Source organism: Nilaparvata lugens, chromosome 4 (assembly GCF_014356525.2).
Source record: "Nilaparvata lugens isolate BPH chromosome 4, ASM1435652v1, whole genome shotgun sequence".
In the NCBI taxonomy this organism is placed as follows: domain Eukaryota; kingdom Metazoa; phylum Arthropoda; class Insecta; order Hemiptera; family Delphacidae; genus Nilaparvata; species Nilaparvata lugens.
Genome location: NC_052507.1, coordinates 76782556 through 76809568, shown reverse-complemented (window position 1 = coordinate 76809568; position 27013 = coordinate 76782556). Strand labels below are relative to the sequence as shown.

The 27013-nt window shown below is 33.0% G+C and overlaps 1 protein-coding gene across 1 annotated transcript in view; it reads left to right on the top strand.

The window, feature by feature from the left end:
* The window catches only part of LOC111045263 (semaphorin-5B), a 272649-nt gene that overhangs the window by 143852 nt on the left and 101784 nt on the right, over positions 1-27013 (top strand). Inside the window, exon 3 of the mRNA XM_039427109.1 lies at positions 7259-7357. Coding sequence (XP_039283043.1) covers positions 7259-7357 — 99 coding nt within the window. The remainder of the gene's footprint in view (positions 1-7258; positions 7358-27013) is intronic.

The window sequence follows — 27013 nt, the reverse complement described above, 5'->3', positions numbered from 1 at the left end:
TGATCGTACTACGAGAGGAACCCCAGTACTTGACATTCATGATTTGTCTGTCATTCTCCAACATAGTTTATTAAATTATTCATTTATAAACTCTGAATGACAGTTTATATCGTTTTAATGTATTGATCTCTCCTGATGTTTATCTTAGTCTCATCTTCCAACTGAATCAGTGAATCGAATTTAAACGTTTCTTGTTCAATCGTTCTTGGAATGAATGAATATTTTTTGGCATTATTACACTTACAATACTCAAGACAATAACGAGAAATTGCAATTATTTTCGGGAATTTCGGATGAATATTGTGAGATGTGTATAATGTTTTGATTTTGGTCAATAAAAAATTATTTGATTTGATTCTGGTTTTATTTGAAATTGATGTAGGAATTCTGAATTCCACGTCTCTAATACCAGGGATCTGTCTAAATGGTCAATGAGTTGATAAGATGCCATTTTGCCTTCACAGCTCACTTAATTGGAAGCGAGCAGCTTGAGAGTGTCACTTGCTTGTCATTGGCCAATCGGACTGCTCGTTGGATTTGGGGCGTGGCTTACACTTGTATAGGCAGTCTCATTTATGTTGTTGGGTTCAGTTAGTTCTGCCTTTCTCCGCTAGAATTATCTTTCTCTAAAATACTGTAAGTGAACAAACCAGTATTTCTTCAAAAAAAAATAAATACAATAATTATGATGTAACATCGTGATATGGGTGTTCAAGCAATTAACATAATAGGCCTGCTTTAGATTTTTAAAATAATGTGTTTTCGACACACTGCACAGAAAGCAGCTGTTTTCCAGTCCCTACTTAGATCTGGAAGACATTGTTTGCAGACGGCTCTCGTCTGACGTCAGAACAGGTTTCTTTCCGGCCTAGGCCGGATAGAGTACCCTTTCCAGCCGCTAACATGGAAGTAAGAAAGGTGATCAAAAAAACAGCTGATCAAAAACCTTTTCATTATTGGTGTTCATTATTCAATAATTAAAACATTTAATAATATAATCTTATTGTCATTTGAAAGAATAAAAAAGTATAAATTCAACCTCCCACATAATTGAACATCATCTTTTAGGTTATTTAGACAAATCAGAATAAAAAATAAAAATACTTGGACAATTTCGTGATATTCAGATTACCACAGAATTTATATTGTTTATTTTTCTGTGTGGCGAAAAATAGCGTTCGCACCACGGGCAAAAATGTTTTTCTGGCTCTCAATCTTTTCTAGTCCTCGGCCTACGGCCTCGGACTTGAAAACCGATTTCGAGCCGGAAAAATCTCATTTTCTGCTCTAGGTGCGAAATATACTATTTGTGAGAGTAACTCGATAGAGTCAGCGCGGAAAAATATTTGGTCATGACTAAACATTTCTTGATGATTACTTCAACTTGGCCTCAACAAGAAGACCTAGCTGTTTATGAATACCTCACTAATGCTATAACAAGAATCAATTCTCCCGAAATTGAGTTTTTTGATATTTTCTTTCAATATTAGCTCATAAGTATTGCTAGATTGCTAGTCAGGTTGTGAAATATACTGAAATTTATACTATACCAGTCATAGATTATTTTATCACTCATATCCAATAATATTGTCATCTAGTCCCTTTTGAAACACAAAACTGAACTATTTTTGTAAAACTCCTTTCAAAGTACACCTCAGAATTATGTAAGACATTGTGATAAAATATATCTGTATTTGCTCTGTATGACATAATATTAAACTACATCCCACATTAGATTATTCCCATCTTCTCAATCGATTCCGCTTACTATATTATTGTACTTTGTCATCAGAATTTTTTCTATGTAGTCGGTACATTATCCATTCTCTATTATACTCTCGGTGAATAGGTTATCTAATAGAGAAGCAAATTGATCTAATGCCAAAAAATTACGATTAAACCACAGCCTTGAATAATATTTTGAAGAGAAGGTTATCATTGGTGGCAAGAGTTTTTATGAACGAACTACGGCAAAGAGATATCGTGAAGCTAAGCTGAGCTCAGTACTGTGTTAGCTATCGGACGGGCATCTGTGTTGTTGGTGTTAGAGGAAAGAATACTTTTTGAGTAATATACTTCAAGTATTAATACTCTTCTAGTAATATTCTTCAAGTATTAATACCCTTCTAGTAATATTTCCTCTCTCATGTAGTGTATTTGTGAATGTGTTAAAGTGAAATAGCTACATGAATTCAATCAATACAGGCAAAGTGGTGTACATAATTCTTTCTGAAATAAAACTTCCTCATCAATGAAAAAAGTGCTAGTTGCTTACACCAATATCCATTTCGCACCCCCTTTCCAAGGATTTTGCTGAGTTATTCTATAACAAGTTTGCAGAAACAGAAGGTAGGAATCTTTAGTGAGGTCCACGTTATAATGGCAGTGTTTGATTAGCAATGGTATTGTTATTAATAGTGAGGTCCATGTTATAATGGCAGTATTTGATTAACTTTGGTGTTGCTATCCTTGTCTATTATCCCACAAAACACATAGCACTATCGTTTTCTAGCTCCGCAACGTTGCCAAATAAGTTTTTAACAATGTAGAAATATAATTAATCAAGGCAGACAAATGGCAACGCTGTTCTCCTATCTTTATCCACTGACATTATAACGTGGACCTCACTATATCCTTGTGTATTATTCAACAAAGCAGATAGCGCTATCTCTTTCTCGCTTTGCTCTGTTGCCAGATCGTCTTTTAACAATGTAGAATTAATCATTAATTAAGAAAATATTTCATCTCAATCATTATGAAATTATTGAAAATATAATTTCTTGCTCAATGAAATATAATTTATTTTTTAAACGAGAATTAACTGTTAATATTATATCAATAAACCTGTATCAACTACCATCAAAGGCATTGACAAGACAGAGGATCGGCAACGTTGTCCTGCTATCTTCCTCCATTGCCATTATAACGTAAACCTCACTATAGAATGGATTGAAGGATCATTATTGTTTTTCAAGATGTCGTTTAGTTATTTAAGCTCCAGAAAGTACAGGTTCATGTAATCAAATATAGGAAATTATAATTTGAAAGTATGCGTTCAGATTGTCATCCTCATAGGCCCGATTTTATCAAAAACTGAAACTAGAAGGCTCAACTCACCTTTACGCGACTCAGGTCGAGAAGAGACTCGACTCTAGTGGAGAGCATGTGTTTCCAAATGGTGACACTCAGACCAGTCGATTCTAGTCTCCGCGACTGTCACCATTTGGGAACACATGCTCTCCACTAGAGTCGAGTCTCTTCTCGACCTGAGTCGCGTAAGTGTGAGTTGAGCCTTACTAAACCAGTTAACAAAGGAGTAACTGTAACTGAACATATAAACTTTCAGGTGTGAGGTTTGAGCGTCAGTTAGATCTAATTGACTGAGCGAAGTAAGGTCTAAGATTCAAGTCGACGGTTTGGCATTTCTCTTAATGTTTAAATGTTTATTTGTTGCGCATTTACGGCGAAACGCGGTAATAGATTTTCATGAAATTTGACATGTATGTTCATTTTTTAATTGCGCGTCGACATATACACATTGTTTTTGGAAATTTTGCATTTCAAGGATAATATAAAAGGAAAAAGGAGCCTCCTTCATCCGCCAATATTGGAGTAAAAATCAGACTATAGAATTATTCATCATAATTCAGCTGACAAGTGACTACACAGATGTGTGGAGAAGCCAGTCTATTGCTGTATTTCCATAAGGACTATAGTTTCAATCAGGTACTTGTGGATGAGAATACTGCGTGAGGTCTACTGTTCACAGAACTACTAGTAGTTTTACTAGTAATAGTAGACCTAATAGTAGTTCTACTAGTAATAGTAGACCTACTAGAGCTACTAGTAGTTCTGTGAACAGTAGACCTCACGCAATATTCTCATCCACAAGTACCTTATTGAAACTATAGACCTTATACAAATACAGTAATAGACTGGCTTCTCCACACATCTGTGTAATCACTTGTCAGCTGATTTATGATGAATAATTCTATAGTCTGATTTTTACTCTAATATTGGCGTATGAAGGAGGTTCCTTTTTCCTTTTATATTATCCTTGAAATGCAAAATTTCCAAAAACAATGTGTATATGTCGACGCGCAATTAAAAAATGAACATACATGTCAAATTTCATGAAAATCTATTACCGCGTTTCGCCGTAAATGCGCAACATATAAATATATAAACATTTAAACATTTAAACATTAGGAGAAATGCCAGACCGTCGACTTGAATCTTAGACCTCACTTCGTTCGGTCAATAAACTTCTATGTTTGAGGTTTGAGCGTCAGTAAGATCCAGTCAAATGATTAGTTTCGTAATATGATTTTTGTTGGTTTAGATCTAACTGTCGCTCAAACCTTGTTTTCATTTTGGTTAAATCGGGCCAAACTGTATGTTTGTGAAAAAAGTAAATGCATTCACTTTGGTGCAGAGCAAAGAAGAACGTGAATAATTGACAGTATATTATAATATTATCCAAGCACATAACTGTGTCACTAAAATGTTTCAACAAATTCCGTTGACTTGAGATATCTCCAGAATGTGGTCCATACCTCTCCATCAAGCATTGTGAGGATATCTCGACACTAACTGTGAATACTGAGGCACCTCTTGAATTATGATCCAAAGCCAAAAGAAAGCGTCAGTTCCTGAGATTAATCCCAAATAACAGTATATCAATTTCAAATCCAAGATCCAAAAGAAAGTTACAGTTTTAGTTTCTAGTAATCCTACGATTTATCCCAAATAACAGTGTATTCCGAATCGAAAATCTTGATTTATTTGTTCTTCGACTGTCGAAAAACGAGTGGTGAACGTGAATACTGACTGAACGTGACCTAAAGCCATTATAAGGATTGATGAGAAAGAGATGGGACCTCCCAGAAACATCTACGCTCTACCTTTTCAGAGCTACTGGGGATTGTAGATGAATTGAACCTCTAATTCTATGTTGCACAGCCCTATTTCTGTTAGCCCATCAAAACAGGCTGGCTACTTTATAATTATTCCCAGTTTCAATTATAGCAATCAGGAACTAGGGAAGCTTCGTTTGTTATTTCTAGTTAGGTTCGTATTATTTGACTCAGTCATATCTTTCACGTACTTGAGGAGATTTTTCTTTCTGCATTAATCTTCCAGTGAAGTCTCAGTAGATGACAAATTGACTACTAGCTCCGGCTAGGAAAATTGTACATAAATAGATTGAATGGAAAAGACTAAGAAATTGTCAATAATTATCAAAATATCAACTTCTCAACTACACAAAAAGTAAATAGATTGAATTTTCAATCATTTCAAATAGTGTTTTTGAAAGTGAATGAACCAATGTTTGAAGACAATAATACCGGTAATGGAAGATACTCTATAGTAGTATTTTGTAAATTGAAGGTTCAATTTATTAGGTAATAGGATACAAAGGGGATATGACTCCCTGTATTGTATTTTTGTATATCTTGTGTTGTATTGTATTTGTATTTGTATTTTTTCCGTAGCAATATCAACACACGGAGAAATATAAAACACTGTCAATTTTCCATCCTGAACTCACTATGAACGCTTCACAATTTTTTATGTCATTTAAAAACGCCCTAACTCTTGTGAAACAAATACGTTTTTGATGAACCTCTACTTTCGCATATCACTCATGAATAAATTTCTTTCTAATCATGCTTAGGTACTTCGAGGAATTATATTTTATTTGTTTTTATTTCAGGTTTTATTATTATTTCTTTTTTGTTTTTTACTATTGCTCTATTTCTGTTTGTGTGAAATTGACAAAGACTTACTCTTTTTTGTATTATTTTTTTTAGTTACCAAAATCAAGTGACTGTCTCGGTCATATTATTATGTACAATAAAAATAGTGTAGAACTTCAACCACATCTGTTAATCTACTGAAGTTATTTTCTTTTTTTCCATCATGATACTGTTTCTTTATAATAATTTATTGCATTGTAAAAATATTTGTAAAACATGTCAGTGTTGTGAATAAATTTTAATTACAAACATTCAATTTCAATGAAGTTTTCAGAAGCATTCTATATTCTATACTCATGTACTATTCTACACTAATTTAGAACTGTAATTGAGTACACTTACACAATTCTTGTTCTTGAAAAACAATAATCATTACAAAAAAGACCAACCTTTAATAATGCTTTCAACAAAAATCGAACAACATTTACATTCTGAAGAAGCCTTAAGGTGCGTACAGACTTATGCGCCATGAACACGCGCATTTCACTTTTCATCAGCTGATGCTGTACTTGTTATATCTCTGTATTTTACTGTTCCTGTACAAATACATGTTTAATAAGTATAGAATCAGCTGATGGAAAGTGAAATGCGTGTGTTCGTGGCGCATAAGTCTGTTCGTACCTTTATATACAGTAATACCATTTTTTTTCTTTAGGGCTGCTTTTGAATATAAATAAAAAATAGAATCTGAGTACCCTTTTTGAAATTATTTAGACACGTTATTTATCTCTTTTCTGTATAGGGCTACTTGTAATATAGATATAAAGAAAATAAAAATCTCATTACCCTTTTTTGAGAAATTTTATCACAACATGTTTCGGACATTTTATGCCATTTTCAAGTGATATGAAGTAAATAAATAAATACTACTGCAAGATTCTTATTTTGATCATATGTTAGTGTATTCATATGTTTTTATGAACTAGGACTCTAAATTTTGCTGAACACTTGATAGATTCAGGCCATAATTTTACAGATATAAATTCCAATATGAAAATACTTAATTATGGTAATAAAAGTCGAAAACTGAATGTCAAAGAAGAATTTCATATTTATAAAGCAGCAAAATCAAACAGAGATAAAATAATAAACTTAATCCAATAATTAGACACCAATAACCCCATTTTTGATAGAATCATGCGAATTTAAACCAAAAATTTACAGTCCTAGTTCATAAAAACATATGAATACACTAACATATGATCAAAATAAGAATCTTCCAGTAGTATTTATTTGTTTACTTCATATCACTTGAAAATGGCATAAATGTCCGAAACATGTTGTGATAAAATTTTTCAAAAAAGGGTAATGAGATTTTTATTTTCTTTATATCTATATTTAGACAAGACATGTTTCGGCTAATATAATCCCATTATCAAGTCGTTTAAATACTATTTCTCCTTGTGATACTGTATCAATAACAGCCCTTATGAAACAATAACACTTTTATCTCTGTTCGATGTCTACATAGGGCCAATTCAAATTATTTTTGTCTGCAGGAGGCAAAATGCTGCATTGGCTGTTGGCGATGTTGTTTCTGATAACATTGGATACAACATCGGCCCATGAGCATGACTCCAGGTACATCTCCTACGAAGGTAAGACGCAAAGCAATACTATTCTTGCCCTACTATCATTTCAAAAGTGGAACACATATTGTTTTGCTGCTTTGTTACTGAAAGAATAATGAGTCGTTAACTGATAATAGTTGTTGAAAGTTGGTGATTTATTATCTTGATTTATTTGAATGTATCGTAACTTATTTGAATGATGAATCTTCTAAGCTATATTGAGTTTACAGCTAAGAATTGATGTATACTTTACTGTATTTAATTTCTATGTATCTATTTATGTACGATACATAGATCAAGTACAGAAAGTATATGCTTGAAATCGCGAGAAATCTAGAATAGTAGATTTACTTTTACCATAGATAAAGGATAAGCATAAGATATTTATATTATTTCTTATATATTTCTTTATATTTCTTTACTTGTACATAATAAAATTTTATTGGTTGTTAGGAGTTCTCTTTTGCATGACATAATCACTATTCCATTTCGTAAAATATATTTAAATAGTCCAAGTATTAGAATATTAGAAAATGTGTTTTAAAGCGTTGTCAGTGAATATAGAATGTATAAAGCAACGTGTTTCGGAGGAGACAATAAGTCGTCGGTCCCGACTACCTAAGAAGTAGTCGTCATCTCTCATCATCATTCCCTTCACTCATTACCCACGCACAAGCCTAAGAGATCATGTGGACATCACCCTCAGTATTATTATTAGAAAGAGTGTAGTGCAGATGAAGAAGAAAACTTTGAGATTAATAAGATTTCTCTACTTCATAACTAGTAGTTCTGTGAACAGTAGACCTCACGCAATATTCTCATCCACAAGTACCTGATTTAAACTATAGACCTTATGGAAATACAGCAATAGACTGGCTTTTCCACACATCTGTGTAATCACTTGTCAGCTGATTTATGATGAATAATTCTATAGTCTGATTTTTACTCTAATATTGGCGTATGAAGGAGGCTCCTTTTTCCTTTTATATTATCCTTGAAATGCAACATTTCCAAAAACCTTGTATATACGTCGACGCGCAATCAAAAAAGGAACATACCTGTCAAATTTCATGAAAATCTATTACCGCCTTCGCCGTAAATGTATGCACAACATTTAAACATTAAGAGAAATGCCAAACCGTCGACTTGAATCTTAGGCCTCACTTCTCTCGGTCAATTATTTCTTATATATTTCTTTATTTATTATTTATTATACTATATTTCTTGTCTCTGCTTTTACTTGTACATAATGCAATTTTATTGGTAGTTAGGAGTTCTCTTTTCCATGACATAATCTCTATTCCATTTGGTAAAATATATACAAATAGTCCAAGTATTGATTGTAGAACTATTTTTACATGCTGAGAATAATAGTATTTGTACGAGTCAAACTCAAACAATTCTACAACATTGCTGTAAACAAAGTGCATTTCCTTTCTTTTCCGTACTAGAAATTAAGAATTTAGTTAAGACTCTTCAATTAGCTCCTTCAAAAATTATTCCCACTTACCAAATAGATTGTTTCATACTTTGAATAGCCCCTTAATAGAACAAGCTTTCTCTGCATAAAAGAGTGTGGTGCAGATGAAAAAAACTTTGAGATTAATAGGATTTCTCAACTTTTTAAATAAACATAATTAAATAGTTTTGAGGTTATGAAAACCTGATTTCAAGTAAACTTGACTTCACGTTTTCTAAATCGTCCATTCAACTCCAAACCTTGAGAAAACTTGACCAATGTAATCGTAGCTTTGCTGCATTGTCGTCTCTATTACTAGGAATATCGTTGGTTTATCGGCATCTAGTTACAAGCCGTCATTATGTAGGAAAACAATTGAGTAATTGTCTTGAGTTTAGAAGTCGAAATGATGGAAGAGTGACCGCGCTAGAGTGAGCGGCCCTCATTAGTTGCGAGAGAAGCGGATCTTCCAAATTTGGCGCGGATTACTGCAGCAACATGGCTCAACAGAAGAAAAATAGAAACGGTATTTGAATATTCGCAAAGAAATTGTGGGACGCGGTCATTATTTATGTTGCAAATTCAAGTTGTGTTGCAATTTTCGCACCTGTCTGCCTTTTAAATTGCAGTGTCTTGTGCCACACCCCACCCACCAGATTGCGTTACATCTGCGGAAAATACGACAAAAGAACAACAGAGAACAGAGATTGCACTCACGTCAATACTAGTATTTTATATACTTGAATTATCACCCTCTGAAATGGATTAGACATTCTATGGTGTCGATCAAAACAGTTTTGTTTTTATTATCCAATAACGATGCATGTTAACAAAATGTGGAATTGAAGTTTGCTCCTGCCCACCCTGTCTTATCCCCATAACTTGTCATGTTCTAGAACAAACAATATTATTATGAGTGGGTTTTATATTTTGAGTTTTATTAGTGCTGTTATAAATTGTATTTAAATTGTTCTTTTAGGATGTTGACTTCTGGGTGTGGGTATAAAAAATAAATAATAGATGATGAGGAACTAATAGAAATGTAGAAATAAAAAAACAAATTGAAATAAAATAGAGGAATACCATTTAATGTCTATAATTATCAGCCAGTAGGCAAAAGAGACTTTGGCAGACCACGCAAGCGGTGGCAACAATAGGATTTTTTTATGTTCATTTGAATAATTGGCTAGATGTGAGTCGGAACAGGTTAAAGCCTAATCCTTGTTTGTAAGAAGAAGAAGAAGAAGAAGAAGAAGAAGAAGAAGAAGAAGAAGAAGAAGAAGAAGAAGAAGAAGAAGAGAAGAAGAAGAAGAAGAAGAAGAAGAAGAAATAAAATAGACTGAATAGTGTAGAAAGAGATAACTTATATATTAAATAGCTTAAGCAGTTTGGTTTTCTTGAAAGAAGTACATTACCATTTCAATTATATTATTTGTATTCTAAATTTAAAATTCTCAGTTTTTGAGTAAAAATGGACTAAATTTCAGAAAAGTGAAATCATAACCCTATTTTGGGATTTTGAAATGTTATCTAAATTTGGGAGAGAAACGGTACAAGAAGTATCCTTAATTTTTCTATCCCGGTTAGTGCTTTCTTTTAAAAATCATAAATAAATAAAGTAAAATGTTATTATATTGTATAGGTGCGTACAGATTTACGCGCCGCGAACATGAGCAATTCACTTTTAATCAGCTGATGCCAAGCTTTTTATATCTGTATCTTACCGTTTCTGTAAAAATACAGATATAGTTCAGCTGATTAAAAGTGAATTGCTCATGTTCGCGGCGCGTATCTGTACGCACCTTATTATATCATGTGGTCTATATTTGGATGAAGGATATAGAAATTGAAAATTATAAATGGAAAGGAATAGAAAATGAATGCTTCTGCAAACCTAGGATATTTCATAATTAGTCACTAAAAAGCATTTGGGAGATTTTCTAGGAAGAGAAATCCGAAGTTTAGCATGTACCTTGAGAAAAACGAACAAAAACCCCATAGTCCCTCCAGCTACATATCAAGACAAATTGTAGTGAAAATTGCATAGCAGAAACGAAAATTACATCTTGCTTTCGTTTCAAAACGAAGATGGAAGGCTGAAGTTGTTAGACTCAAATTGTCCGTTCATTTCGAGAAAGTCAGCAGTAAAAATTGATCTGACTGGAGAAAACATTACATTTTGTAGTTTTGAAATGTTTTACGCCCTATAGTTTATGTGGAAGACCTGTGTAAAGCATAATGATAGTAATTACATCAAAGATCTGTTCACTATCTGAATTTTTATTCTCAAGTTTTTTGAGCTGAACGGGTAGGCAATAGACCTGACTATAGACCTAAACTTGAAAAGGCCTTAGCACCTACAATTTGGTTTGAAACGGTCATTCATAGCTGTAAGCTGGTTGATCACTTCTTTACAATTAGCTAAAATTGTACAATTGTACAATTTAGTCTAAATTGTAAACTGTAAATTGTATTTAGTCTAAATACAATTCAGCTAAATTGTACAATTTAGTCGTTTTCTTAACAAAGTCATCAGTTCTACTTTCTCCAAGACCTTTTTATTTACTTTTTTATTCAATAAACTTTCCCAGAAATAAAAATGTATTCAATTTGAGGCGTTCCTTAAAACTCTTCATTATAAGAAATTTGAGTGTGTAATTGAAGAATGTTAAGTGACACATAACCTAGCTACATTTGGACTGTTGTATAAATTAGAATTGGAACCGTTTTGGGCTTATAAGCCTCTGGTACTTTTCAGTAAGTTGGGTAATTCTGAATGATTAAATAAATAAATCATAATTTACAAAATTAATTCGGAATGATATCCTCATAGTAATAATTGTTGACTTCCAAAGTCAATGATTGCTTCATAAATTTCTGATACAAATATACAAAATAAATAATAGCTGTTCACTCTTGGACTTCTCCCAATTCGTGAATTGAACTATCAGAAAATAATCAATTATCATATGGTCTTCTTCTTCTTCTTCTTACAAACAAGGATTAGGCTTTAACCTGTTCCGACTCACATCTAGCCAATTATTCAAATAAACATAAAAAAATCCTATTATTGCCAACGCTTGCGTGGTCCGCCAACATCTCTTTTGCCTACTGGCTGATAATTATAGACTTTAAATGGTATTCTTTCAGCTTTATTATATGGTGAAAAAGTAATTATACAAACATTGTCAAGTCCACAAAAATTAAGTTTATTCAAAATCCATACTTTAGTTAATCATCTTTGGCAACATCTTCTGTGGAAACTGAAGATGATGCCAAGTACAGCGTTGAAACTCAAGTATGGTTTCAAATAAACTTAATTTTTGTGGATTTGACAATATTTGTATACTTACTTCTTCACCTCACCTTTGTCATCATGCTTAGTATGAAGGCGTTGAAACTCGAGTATGGTTTTTAAATGAAATTAAATTTTTGTGGATTTGACAATATTTGTATAATTACTTCTTCACCTCATCTTGGAGAAGTTTCACAACATTTCTGAAAACAGTGTAAATTTAATCAATTATTATTTATTGGAAATAAATAATAAATAATATTATAAATTGGAAATGTGATTTCCTAAAATTCAAAATTATTCTTTATTGCTACATTAAAAAATTGTAGACGTATTAAAAAAAAATTGTATTAACAATAGTATGTTAAATAGTATGTAATTCGGTTTTATTATTATTATTATTATTCACTTATTAGAACTGTGAATTGGATTAGTTGATTTAAGAGGTGTCCCCCAAACCCATGGTTTTAAAAAATTCATTTAAAAAACTGATAATTTATCTCCAAAATTGACTATTGTATTCCATATTTATTCTTACAATATCTTAGCAATTGAATGAGAGACTTTCCATTTAATTACTCGTAGCTAGTTTTGAGATTGAAGTAAGATCTTCATTCTTGATTGGAGATTCCTAGTTTCTACATAATTATATTTTGAATTTCCCATAAGAGAAACTTTCATATTGTTGTTTCTTTGGTTTTAAAAGAGGTTCAAGCGATTGTTCTAAAATAATAGGACAGCTCCTCAAACCTTTTATAGGAACAACAACAGATTTTCCCTGGAATGGATCAAGAATTGTGTTGTACAAAGGCAATAATGATGGAGTGCATTAACTTCTAAAATAGTGGAAGACCATTTCAAGATAGAAAAGAACGGACAGAGATAGTCTTCGATTGTGTTCGCTGTCTTTGTTGGTGTTTAAATTCATAGTACGCTTTCTTACAACTACTACAGCCCCTCACAAACCGGTTTTCGCGGTCGAAGTCCCCGTCGAAAAAAGAAGAGAATACGGATAAAAAGAGGAATAAAAGAAGAAGGAAAGTATAGGCGACGGCCACTAACACCACAAAGGGGGTCTGGATGCTCGAAGACCTTGGCTGATTTATAAAAGAAAAAAATGTTTAAAAGCAAGGTCCATCGATCGAGAGTACATTCTCGCAGAGGATTTCTTCAGCATATGCATCTCATATTCTAATCTCACTCTGCATTTTCTGCGTTTGATTCAGGCTATTTTTAGAAGACGGCATCTCGATTGGATGTTTGGAGGTGTTGCTACTCTAAAGTTCCTTAATCTGGGATTATCCTGGCTTGAGTATAGAATTTAAGAGCTTGGAAAACGGAAACATTTGAATCTCGTTGTTTATGTTTATTAGTTTCCATTCGCTCACATTATCCTACCATGGAAAAATTTGATTTCATGATTATTTATTAGAATGGGGCTCAGTAATAAAATAATTATTGTGCATTAGAGACAACCGGAAGATTTGGTTGCTTAGGTTGTTACTTAGTTACTTTAATTTGGTTACACGAGACTTGAGAACTTTACATCTTGATCATTGTTAATATTCAGGGGAATTTCAGACTTCATGGTTTACAAATTCCAAATACGTACCTGAATTTTGGAGATATTTCGAAAAACAGTAGGTGCCGGTTAAATTTTACTTAGATTTGATTACAAGAGACTTGAGAAGTTTACATCTTGATCATTGTTAATATTCAGGGAAGTTTCAGACTTCATGGTTTACAAATTCCAAATACGTACCTGAATTTTGGAGATATTTCGAAAAACAGTAGGTGCCGGTTAAGTTTTAACCGTGATTACGGCCCGCCGCAAAGTAGACCCACGCTAATCCACGAAAAGCAACCCACGACGTGGGATGTTTTGTAAACCATGCTATAGAATTATTCATAATCCATCAGCTGACAAGTGGATTATTGAAAACACAAATTTGAAATTGTCAACCACTTTTTAAAAGTTTTAAAAACTTTTTAACAGTATAAAAACTTAGTTTTTAAAACTTTTTAACAGTATAAAAAGTGGTTGACTTTTGTGTTTGTTTTTTTTATTTCAAATTTGTGTTTTCATTATGGAAAAGTACCACAACATCACTCACAACCCAACTGTAAAGTGGATTATTCATTGCATGTATTACACAGATGTCTGGAGAAGCCTAGCAATGGTTTACAAAACATCCCACGGCGTGGGTTGCTTTTCGTGGATAAGCGTGGGTCAACTTTGCGGCGGGCCTAATTCCACGAGAACCAATCAGAGAAGCCGTCTTTTCAAAAACTCTGATTGGTTCTCGTAAAGTTAATCACGGTTAAAATTTAACCAGCTTTTGTGCAACCGGACCTAGATTTTTCATCTACAATCATAAAAAACAATAATTAATAATTATTAGTCATCTCTAATCTGATTTTTGAAACTCATCTCTATATTTCTCTATCACGGTTAAAATTTAACCAGCTTTTGTGCAACTGGGCCTAGATTTTTCATCTACAATCATAAAAAACAATAATTAATAATTATTAGTCATCTCTAATCTGATTTTTAAAACCCATCTCTATATTTCTCTATATCTTGAAAGTGAATCATGGACTTTGATTGGGTAGCTAACAAAGCGCAGTTTATAAATGCATCGTATTTGATACCAATTATCACAATATCTGAAGTCCAATGAGCAAACTTTGTTCTTGATTCATTGCACTAATTAACTTCATTCATCAACCTAATCATGTGAAATTACGTTTCTTAAATTGCAAAAATGAGCTTTCAAAATAATGCATCAATCATGCAAACGATTTAATAGTCATTTTGATGGATTGCTCCAACAGACTATCTGGAGACTGAGTGCATTGTTTCAGCTATTTCCTTTGATAAGATGAGTTTTGTTTTATAATTTCTCTTTTGATCATTGAAAAAATTATCAACTGAGTTTGGCAAGAGTTGTTATCGGTTCGTAAATTCGGAGTAGGAGAAAAGATTCACAGATCACATTTAAAATTCTAATCAATTTTATTTTTAGCACTACAGCTCAATATGAGCTTCGGCTGCCTCCACTACAGTTCTCCACTCTTATCGGTTCTCTGTCATTCGGTTCCTCCTCTACATCCCATTTTTTGGAGATCGTTTCTCACTTCATTCTTCGTCTTTCTCTCTTCTTTCTGGAATGTAGCCTCTCCTTGAATATTATTTTATGCATTCTGTTCTCATTCATTCTACACTGGAATTCTAATCAATAGAATTTGGAAAGATTTTTAATCGTATTGATTATTCAAAATAGGAGAAAAATATTCTCAGACTACAATAGAATTCTAATCAATAGAGACTTGTAAATCATATTGATTATTCAAAACAGGAGTAAAATATTCTCAGAACACATTTGAAATTCCCAGTTTTATTAAATCGAAGAATTCTGGCTTTTTGCACGCGTAACCTATTGAGTCGTAGAATTCCTGCACGTGATAAAGCATCGTCATGCCGGATTTAATTTATTGGCAGAATCGTAGCAAGAGTGGCTGGAATCCTGACAATGGACAAATTATTGCTTGGATGACTAGCCACAAAATTTGCGGCTTAGCCTACCTGATCATTAAAAAAATAACCTGATCATTGAGGGCAGATCACATCTCTACCGTCCCTATATAGGTCTTATAGACCTAGTAGTCCCTGGGACCTATAGTGAGGTCCACATTATAATGGCAATGGAGAAAGATAGGAGAACAACGTTGCCGATCCTCTGTCTTGTCAATGCCTTCTATAGACGGTAGCTGATATAGGTTTATTGATGTAATATTAAGTGGTCATTCTCGTTTAAAATAATCAATTATATTTTATTAAGCAATAAATTATATTTTTCAATAATTTCATAATCAATATGAAATATTTAGTTAATTAAATATTAATTCTACATTGTTAAAAGACGATCTGGCAACAGAGCGAAGCGAGAAAGAGATAGCGCTATCCGCTTTGTTGAATGATAGACAAGGATAGCAATACCATTGTTAATCAAACACTGCCATTATAACGTGGACCTCACTATAGACGTCAATGGGACCTACCTCATTGTCTGGAATCTTATAATTTATCAGGAATCTTTACATCTTATATTTAGGAAACTTATAATTTATAGATTCTATTAATCTGTTTTAACTCAATTTTGAATGTGATTTCTCAGTTCTTCTGAAAACGTTTCTCTTATTATTATCCCCTGAATAGGAAGTCAGTTCTCTATCCCTGTTACATAAAAGTAGTGGTAGAACTATGCTATTATTAAGAACGATGAACGTCTGCTATTTGCCTAGACAAGCCCCTCCCCAATCAGCGGTTCATACAAAACAAAATAAATCTACATGTCACGGAATAAATATACAAAATCAATAGAAAAATAATATACATACAACAAGTAGAGTCATTCATTATTCGGATGAGCATTCTGATATCAACTTATGGTAGAGAGAATTTTTCTCAATGAAAATATCAAACAAATAATTGTTTAATTTGAATATTTAAAAAATAGTAAAATATATTAAAAATATACTCGAATTCGAGTATATTGTCGAATCTCCATTTTCTAATATTCTAATTGAACATAATTTGTTCATGATTTGTTTGATCCTTCCATTGAGAAAAGTTCTTTCTACCATCGTTGCTTAGAATGCTCACTTGAATAATGAATGACTCTACTTGTTGTATATAAGATTCTGTATATTTAACTATTATGTTTCGTCTGAACCGCTGATTGGGGAGGGGCTTGTCTAGGCCAATCTCAGACGTTCACCTTGAAAGGTCAAGGCCTCCACCAATAGCGGTGTACGACCGTTAGTATAAATACTGCTGCTCTCCACTTGTAGTTATAGTTTACCAGAGATGATCAATGGTTTAACAACCAAAACCTGTAGTAAATCTGTGATTAGACCTTTCTTACCCTGTGTTATTATTCTATTTCATTTAACTTTTTTACATGAAAAAGGTTCATCTAACCCACTAGGGTTAATTAATAAAGTTGACAAATGTCTAGTCTTTTTATTCAGAATATTATTTGAAATTGAAGAGATAAGAGCATAGGATTGACATTTCCGTTCGGAAATATTGTGTTGAAAAATTTAGTTATTGTGATGATTAGATAGCTTGATGCAACTATATTATATAACTATTATTTTCTGGTCATTGACGTATTTCAACCATGATTTAATATCAATGATAGGTAATTCATTTTGTCAATCAATCAGAATCGCACAATTTCATGAAATTAATGATAAAAAGTAGCTTGTTTACTGTTAAAAACATCTATTCCAGTCAATCTGATTAATCTTTTAATCAAGATATACTACTGTATATAACACGTCATATTCGTTGTCTGGATCACAACAACTGGAAGACATAATATAGAAAACATAATTTCGAACAATATGTGAGCTCACTTACACAATGTATTTGCACCCCCACTCTAAATTTAATTGTATTACTACTACACCTGCTCTAGAACATGGGTTTCCCATAGTTGAGTAGGATAATTTCCGAAAAAATGCAATTTATTTATTTATATTTGTAGTAAATTTCATATATGGTATTTTTGAATATTATGTACATTTTATTGATTGTTTATTTGTATATTAATGGAAATATTATAATTTGAGCCTGTGTTTCAAATTCACCTGCTCTATATCACCTGCTATAATAATATTTATTTATATTTGTAGTAAATTTCATAAATATATTGTATTTTTGAATATTATGTACATTCTATTGATTGTTTATTTGTATATTAATGGAAATATTATAATTTGAGTCTGTGTTTCAAATTCACCTGCTCTTTTAAAATACCGTATTGGTGACAATGATATTAAGTTATAATTATTATTCATATATCATATTATCACTTGATTTTATCTCATAGCAACATTTGAAAAGGTACAAATGTATGTCAAGTGAACGTTGGCAACGCAAAAATGAATGAGCTACACAAATAACTACCAACTTTGAGGAGCATAATTTCTCTCGACAGGGACAAGTCATTACATTACATGGAATTATAATCATTCATATATCATATTCTCACTTGATTTTATTTCATAGCAACATTTGAAAAGGTACAAATTTATGTCAAGTGAATGTTGGCAACGCAAAAATAATAAATGAGCTACAAAAATAACTACCAACTTTCAGGAGCATAATTTCTCTTGACAGTGACAAGTCATTACATGAAAAAGAATGAAAAAAGTGTTGAATAGAGAATTAAGAATTACTGGAGATAATATTAAGATGTTCTTAACATACGTGCTTATTATAAACGTTATGAAAGCTGACCGTTTTTAATTGGAATGGGCAATGGAAGTAGAATGAACATGGAGCATCTTAATTTGATGTTGGCAAGGATATAGTAGCAATGATGCTGTTGATGATGACATGGAACATTTTCCATTCATCAGTGTTATCATGAGAGCAAACACTGTCAAGTCACTTGAGGTCAGTTCTCAATTTTAGCGGTGTCGGTTGCTTTTCTGCCAAGATGGCAGGATCTCATGCTAAAAGCTGGCTGCCTCTCAATGTTAGGAAGCTGTAACTTGTCAAGGTGTGGCCCAAGTGCAAGATAACAAGAGATTTACTTAGGCGCCCGCAATTTTCTCTGTAGATTAAAAGCGCTGCAAAATATGCAACCCTCATTCTTCATATAGCGTTGATTGCCTCAACGTATCCATAATCAAAGATAATAAGCTAAGCGTGCCAATTTATGATATTTTAGGTGTAGGTAAGAACAATATTATTGTGCATTCAGTAACGAGACAGTGTCTGCTGCTATAAGGATCATCTTCAACCTCGAAGAACTGTTCATTTGGCACAACTTTAAAGGATATTTCAGTTGACATGAATCTCTCTATGTAAGTAGGACATTTTTGTTCGGTATAAGCTTTTATAGTACAAGAACTTTATCCCCTAGACTACCAAATAGGGTCTATGAAGCTTGTCCCGTCAAATACCAAATAATCAATTTTACCATTGGGATGATATGTCCCAATACAAAAAAAAAACACGATAAAATGAATAAAATTTATTAAATAGCTTTGCAATTTCAATTTCACATGTTATTGACATTATATGAAGTTATTTACTTACTTTCATCTCAAAATGACACTGCAAATCACATTAGAACAGCTTCATTCAGCAGAAAACCAGCATCTGAGACATGCTTGCATGAGAGCATATAACCTATCACAATAATGTGGCGATCAGATAGTTCTAAACAGCTGATGTATTTTACAGAATAGACCCTAGACTACCGCTAGGATTCATTACTGTGTAGTTTAGATGATCTATTCACCCTCTGGGATTCGATGAACTTCTGCTGGGACATAATGTCCCGTTGGTAGTCTAAGGGTTATAAGTCTGACAATGATGGTGTCTCAAGAATTCTCAAAGAGAATATAGAGCCACCTGTGGCCAATATTAGGAAATATATATTTTTTCTGAGGGTGATGCCTACATGAGCTCTAGGCTTGTGCGTGTTGATAATGAGAGATGAATGGACCTACAGTTTTAGGTCGATTCCGAACCACCGGGAAGCGATTTCACAACTATTGAATCTTCCCTGGTTTTGTTCCCATATATTATAACCTAATCGACAGATTTATAATATAATATGATGTAGTACAGTAACTATGTAACTAAGTCTCCTTATTTATCGATCTTTCTTTACAAGAAATAATAATATTTTTCTGAGAGATATATATATTCATTCACCCTACTACTATATAAATGCAATTCTGGAATATAGTTATAGAGTTGCTGTGACATTGTGAGTCATTTTCTAAGTTATACAACTCGAAACATAAAACTCATGTTTCATCCTACAAAGTGAGTAAGATAACATTTACATCTTTTACATTTGAAAACGTGAACAGTTTATACTGTAGGAACCAATCACTGGTGAACCCCTTGCAAAAAGTAGGCGACCTTGCATTATCGTGTTTCTGGAGATGAGATCTTTGCCGAGATCGCTTTAACTTTTCTAGATGCACTTTTTCTCTCTTTAGATATCTCATGAACGATTCCAGTTGAACTTAAACATTTCTTATTGGAATTTCAAGTAGCCTTCAACTGAACTATTGGAAGCTATGCAGAAAAACTACACAGGTTTATTTTACTGGATTTAAGAAGATCGGAGAATGATAAAGAGGCAAAGTTGTACCTGCCAGTATATTTCAAGTTGTGATCTGGTTTCTTGTTCATTTTTCATGTTTACCGTATACCTTAGCTGCTACAATTGTTCAATTGTAATCTCAGTTAATAAAATTGATTATTCAATCATTGAGAGATATGTTTTATCGACGAATATAAATGTAATTGATTATTTCAAACAAAAAATGAACAGGTAATATTACATCAGATATACCTGTATTAGATAGCCTCTACAGAAGGCAGTGGCAAGGCAGAGCATAGGCAACGATGTTCACCTATCTTTCTCCACTGCCATTATAACGTGGACCTCACTATAGACCAACAGGACACAAGGCATTCATGCATTTAATTGAAGCATTAGAAAATGTGACTAGATTCTCCCTGATCAAGAAATAGTTATTTGTGCAACTAGTGCGCAAAGTGACAGTTTGCTGCACCGAAAGAAACGTTTACGGCTCGGGCGGAATGGTTTCTTGAGTGCAGCAGAGGAACTTTGCGCACGTATTTCACATTAAGTTTTTCCTACAGTTACCATTGAATATGAAAAGTGGGTAATTATGGGTAAAATTGCCTGAAATGCATCAAATGTTTTTCTGTGTAATTTTATTATTGATAAAAACCTTAATTTATTGTCAAATTGAATAAAAATGTTGTCCTTGGTTATAATATATTATACTTAATAATTTGCGCGTTGTGCTTCGTTGCACCTCTGCTCACTATAGCAGCCCAGTCACTCTTACCAACTTCATTTTGATTTTGCTGCACTGTTGCTCCATATAACCTACTAAGTATTTTGCGTTGCCATGTTGCAAATCTGGAGTGCAGAAAAATTTTTCCCGCACTAGAGCGGAAAAGTGATTCTTTGCGTTCTGTAATCAGTGCAGCAATGGCCACTTTTCAACGTAACTGTAGGAAAAAGTATTTTTTCTTTAGGACTACTTTCAAAATAAATAAAAATATAAATCTGAGTACTTTTTTAATATATTGATTTTTTAAAATTTAGTATTAATAATTTAAAATGGTACTTAGATTTATATTTTTATTTAAACCTCAAAGTATTTGGGAATAGGCATAATTATTTTCTATGATTCAATTCATTCATGTAACGTACCCACCCTAGTTTCCAACAATAAACAATTTTACCAATCACTAAATTCAGAATTTTATTGTATGCATTTTTTGTGCATTTTTGTGTCGCTCTACAGTGTCAAGTCTTTTGTTTTCCTTTAGGTATGAGATCGGAAACCGATTTGTGAGCATTAACATTCTGCATAGGCATAACAAGCCATAACATTGAATCCACTTTTCATGAAAAACATCATTAGCAACCTAATGTCATTGTCACCAACAAACCCATCTTATTTAGAATCATTTTCCATCTCACCATCGTCTGTGAGACGATTCATCATCTAAATTGCCTACTGCATATTCTTCCATTTTTCCGTCAGTTGACCGATGTCTTATAATTAATTATTAGAAAAGTTGTAATATATGTTTATATTGTAAATATGGAGACGATATAAAGGTACCTCCTTGATAAGTCCGGTGTCTCTGCAAACAGTGTCTCTAGCACTTTCAATGGAGGAAATAATAGATGACATGGCTAAATCTTCACAATATACTGTACTTACTGTACTGGCCCTTCTCATTAGATTGAAAGTTGTATTCATGAACGAGGTCTACTGTTCGCAGACCTACTAGTTATTTTCTATGATTCAATTCATACGAGTGTAACCTACCCACCCTTGTTTTCATCAATAAAAATTTTACCAATCACTAAATTCAGATGCACGTTGTTTAATTGGTCCGCGTTCCTGAACTAATTGGAATGTTACCTTCGGAAGGGATTATGAGAATAGGCATGGTAACAAAAATCAGAACCAGTTTTATTTACGGAGTGTTTTTGTTGTGTACTTTGCATGGTTGTGATAGCTAACAACCGGTACAAAAAGCACGTGTTTTCGGGCAGCGTTATCGCCGTAAACTTCACGCGTTGTGCAATAAAGACGTCGATGGCTTTATTTTGTTCTCCCTCGCCTGTTGCTCGTGTCAAAGTTCTTCGTAAATATTGGACTAACTTTCAGTGCTCGGATGGTGAACAACATCTTCAATTCCTCTCCAGGACCACGGTCGTGTTCTCGTTTGAAAAATACTGATCAATACCTGATAAGAAAGCCTTATATATATTTGCACCTCTTATGGTTTCGTCCCTGGGCGCTATAGTGATGATGGCAGTGTTTGATTAGCAATGGTATTGCTATCCTTGTCTATCATTCAACAAAGCGGATAGCGCTATCTCTTTCTCGGTTTGCTCTGTTGCTAGAACGACTTTTAACAATGTAGAATTAATAATTAATTAACAAAATATTCCATTTTAATTATGAAATTATTGAAAATATAATTTCTTGTTAAATAAATATTTATTTTCTAGAGCAGAGAAAACGGATACTTGAGCTAAAGATTATTTATCCCGTGACTGGAGTACCATTATTTCGAAAAAATAGGTCTCATTGAGTTAGTTATACCGTAAGTTATAGAACCTATAACTTAAATATGATTGATTATTTTAAACGAGAATAAACAGTTGATATTACATCAATAAACGTGTATTAGCTATCGTCTATAGAACGCATTGACAAGACAGAGGATCGGCAACGTTTTTCTCCTATCTTTCTTCACTACCATTATAACGTGGACCTCACTATAGGTGTATTAGATAAATTATGTTGATGAATTGTTAAAATAATCCACAAACCCTATTTTTAAATTTAGTTCGTCTTGTTCCAGCCAGATCTAGTTCTCTAGAACCAGGATAGAATAGTTTTAAAGAGAATTCATCTTCATTTATTGTATAAAATACTATAATCATAATACAATTATGACAATGGAGGAAAAACTAGGCTGAGTCTGTACTATTTCTCTCCAAAAATTTTGATAAAATGTCAATAGAAACGTATTAATGATATGTTAAGTGTCGTTTGCAGAGTGCTGAATTAAACGAAATTTCATTTAAAATTGGATTAAATTCATATCAAGTCTCGTTTGTTGTAAAGTAGATCATTTTAAGTTTAAGCCACCAGCTGATTAAATTCAGTCCAAGCTTTACTAACATTGGCCGAAACTAGACACGTCTCGGCCAATAGCAGTAGAGCTCAACCGCTAGAGGTTTTCTCTCACTCCCACACTATGAGCACTGCTACTCCATATTTTATCTCGCAGTTTACAGGAGATTATTGGTTTATTAACCGAAACTAGTATCTCGAATTGGTTTGATAAACTAGTGGTTTTCAAAATATCAACTCTTTTTCAATTGATTTGGAGATCTACCACAACAATACAGAAAATGACATACAATAGTTTTGAAGACATTTTGTTTTTCTTACCTTGAATTCAATGAGACCTATATTTGTGAGAGAATGGTACTCCAGTCATGGAATAAATAATATTTAGCTTAAGTATTCTTTTTCTCTGCTCTTGAACTGAAGGAACATTCAGTTAAAAATTAAAAAAAATTTAATCCTATTATATTAAGCGAGCAATTCCTGTATTTATATATCAGGTTATTTTTATATTTGGTTATTTTTATATCTGGCCATTTTTATGTCTGGTTATTTATGTTTAACGGATCTCGAAAACGGCTCTAACGTTTTTCACGAAATTTGGAACATAGTACGTTTATCATATAAAGATTCGATTGCACTAGGTCTCATCCTTGAGAAAACTCGCTGAACGACATTAAAAGGATAATTCATCATTGGCTGAAACAGCTGTGGATAGTAAAAAAGTGAGTATGTGAAAAATCAAAATATCGCATCCCCGAAATTCATAAGATGACGTATAGCCAGCTGTGAAATATAAACACGATCATTTCAGAGAATTGTGTTCTGTTTATCAATAAATAAAAATAACGAGCGAAGCTCGGTGCCCCGATATTTAAAGATTAAGAATTCAAATTTTCAGCTGAATTGCAACAATTTATGGTTCTAAAGTAAATTTCTCACCACAAGTAAATTATTTAAACCTAAAATTAATTACAATAAAGGTAGAGAACTAAATAATGTATAAAAACATATTTCTTTTTTGCAATTCCTAGACTTGGAATGTTATATTCTACAGAAAAATTGACACAGCAATCATGGTCAACGTATAATTGATATCAAAATTGTCATCCATGAAATTGATTATTTCATCCACGGTATTTAGATGAAAACGGTAGGGGTCACGAAATGTGTGCGCAGTGGCCAGCCAGCTAGATTGCGTCATCGCCACCAACCGAGGTTTTTAGCACCTTTTGGCAATTTATTAAACTTTTTTGTTGAAAACAATAATGATTGATTATAAAATGACGTCAGCTCCACCAGAAATTCAGCACAAACATGCTCGTGACACCTACCGTCTTCTTCTATATACCGTGATTTCATCCACATATTACAATTTCTATGATTAATTTCACTGTTACGTGGACTTCTCAACGATGTTCCTGATCAAGTAATTTTTATTTATAAATTCTTGAATCCCCTCGATTATGATTAAGTAATCAAGAATTTTATTTGAAACGTACATCATAAGTTTCTGATCTGAAGTTTCTTAATCTGCACATAAACAAGATAAATGAGTCTTAAACGATATTTAATGTTTGAGATACTATATTTGAATATTGTTATGTACTATTTAAAATATCCAATGATAGTCTGTAATGGATCAGCAGTAAATGATCTGCCATATAATTTAATGTTTAATCATTGGACGCACATTAAAGTACAGTACTTTACTCGTTAAACGCGTGTGGGTTTTGTAGAGATATGTTTCACTTGATGTTCTACGGCGATGATTGCAAGAAACAATGATTAAAATTAATGATTTTGTATTGGATGCCTGTATGTTAGAACGATCATGCGTGTGGTACCTACGAGGTCTGCTTGTGAACCAGGGGGTCTCGCGAACCACATAATAAGTCTTGAGTCTGGAGTCTGTCAGCTGTAAATAAATCTGGCTGATCTACAAGGCTAGTGACATGGTAGAAATCTGACTGCATTGGTTGCAGTTGTTAAAGGTGGTCTGAATACTCATGGCTCAAAACACACAACTGAAAAATCTGGTGTGGCGCACTCACACAATTTTGCTTGCCGTTATGAAAATTGATCACCTGACGCTAGTGTTTACGCGCATCTCAAGTCTACTAGTAGTTCTGTGAACAGTAGACCTCACGCAGTATTCTCATCCACAAGTACCTGATTGAAACTATAGACCTTATATACAGCAATAGACTGGATTCTCCACACATCTGTGTAATCACTTGTCAGCTGATTTATGATGAATAATTCTATTGTCTGATTTTTACTCCAATATTGACGTATGAAGGAGGCTCCTTTTCCCTTTTATATTATCCTTGAAATGCAAAATTTCCAAAAACCTTGTGTATACGTCGACGCGCAATTAAAAAAGGAACATACCTGTCAAATTTCATGAAAATCTATTACCGCGTTTCGCCGTAAATGCGCAACATAAAAACATATAAACATATAAACATTTAAACATTCAAACATTTGAACATTAAGAGAAATGCCAAACCGTCGACTTGAATCTTAGACCTCACTTCGCTCGGTCAACTATTCAAAGATCTAAGCCAGCTGGTGACAGGGCAATGACGCTGCAGACATAATATGAAGTTTACTATCTCTTCATAGTGAATCTTTTAATAGAATCAACAGTTTGCAATTGGATAATCACATTTTCTCGAATTTCGAGCTCATTTTCAATTGTTACTGAACATTAATTGTAGAGATTTTCATGCTCAATCATTTCCACTTGAATTTCTTTGTTTAAATTGTATCTGAAGCCTGATAATTGGGAATCAAACTTAGCATAGATGGGGTGGAGCTCCTGAATTTTTTACAGATATGGGACACGTGGCAGTTTTAGATTCCCAATTATCAGTCTTCAGATACAATTCAAACAAAATTTTCAAGTGCAAAGGATTGAGCATGAAAATCTCTACAATTATTGTTCAGTAACATTTTCACCTAAAAATGGAAATAAGCTAGAAATTCGAGAAAATGTGATAATTCAATAATTGCAAACTGTTGGCAACTTACTGTTGATTCTATTAAATCATTCACTATGAAGAGATAGCAGACCTCGTGTGTCTCCTGCGTTATTGTCCTGTCACCAGCTGGCTTAGATCTTTGAATAGTGGACTAGAGATGCGCGTGAACACTAGCGTCAGGTGATCAATTTTCATAATGACAAGGAAAGTTGTGTGAGTGCGCCACACCAGTTTTTTTAACTGAGTATGAATAAGACTTATTAAACTACTTTAAGCGGTAGGGTTAAGAAGAGTAAAACACCTGGATTAAAAACCATGTAGCACATGGCTTTATTCTTTATTCATTTATACAATTAGTACATTATCGAAATAATAGGGAGAGGAAAAATAAGATAACCTTGTGCTATTCCTCTCCTAAATTTAGATAACATATAGTTATAACGTAACACATAGTCCGAAATAGGTTAAGTCTTGTAGTTCTTCGCAGTTCACAAAATTTTCAGTCCAAATATTTTCACAAAATAGATGTGGTCAAAATATCAAACTAAATAATAACACAGTTTGATTTTGTCAGTAAAAATATATAGTGATTTGATAAGATGATAATAAATCATTGGATGATTCTCTGTGAATAGAAATTGAAGACTGTTACATGTGATGAAATGAAATGGCTTATTGCCAGAAAATCAAATTATCATCATCAT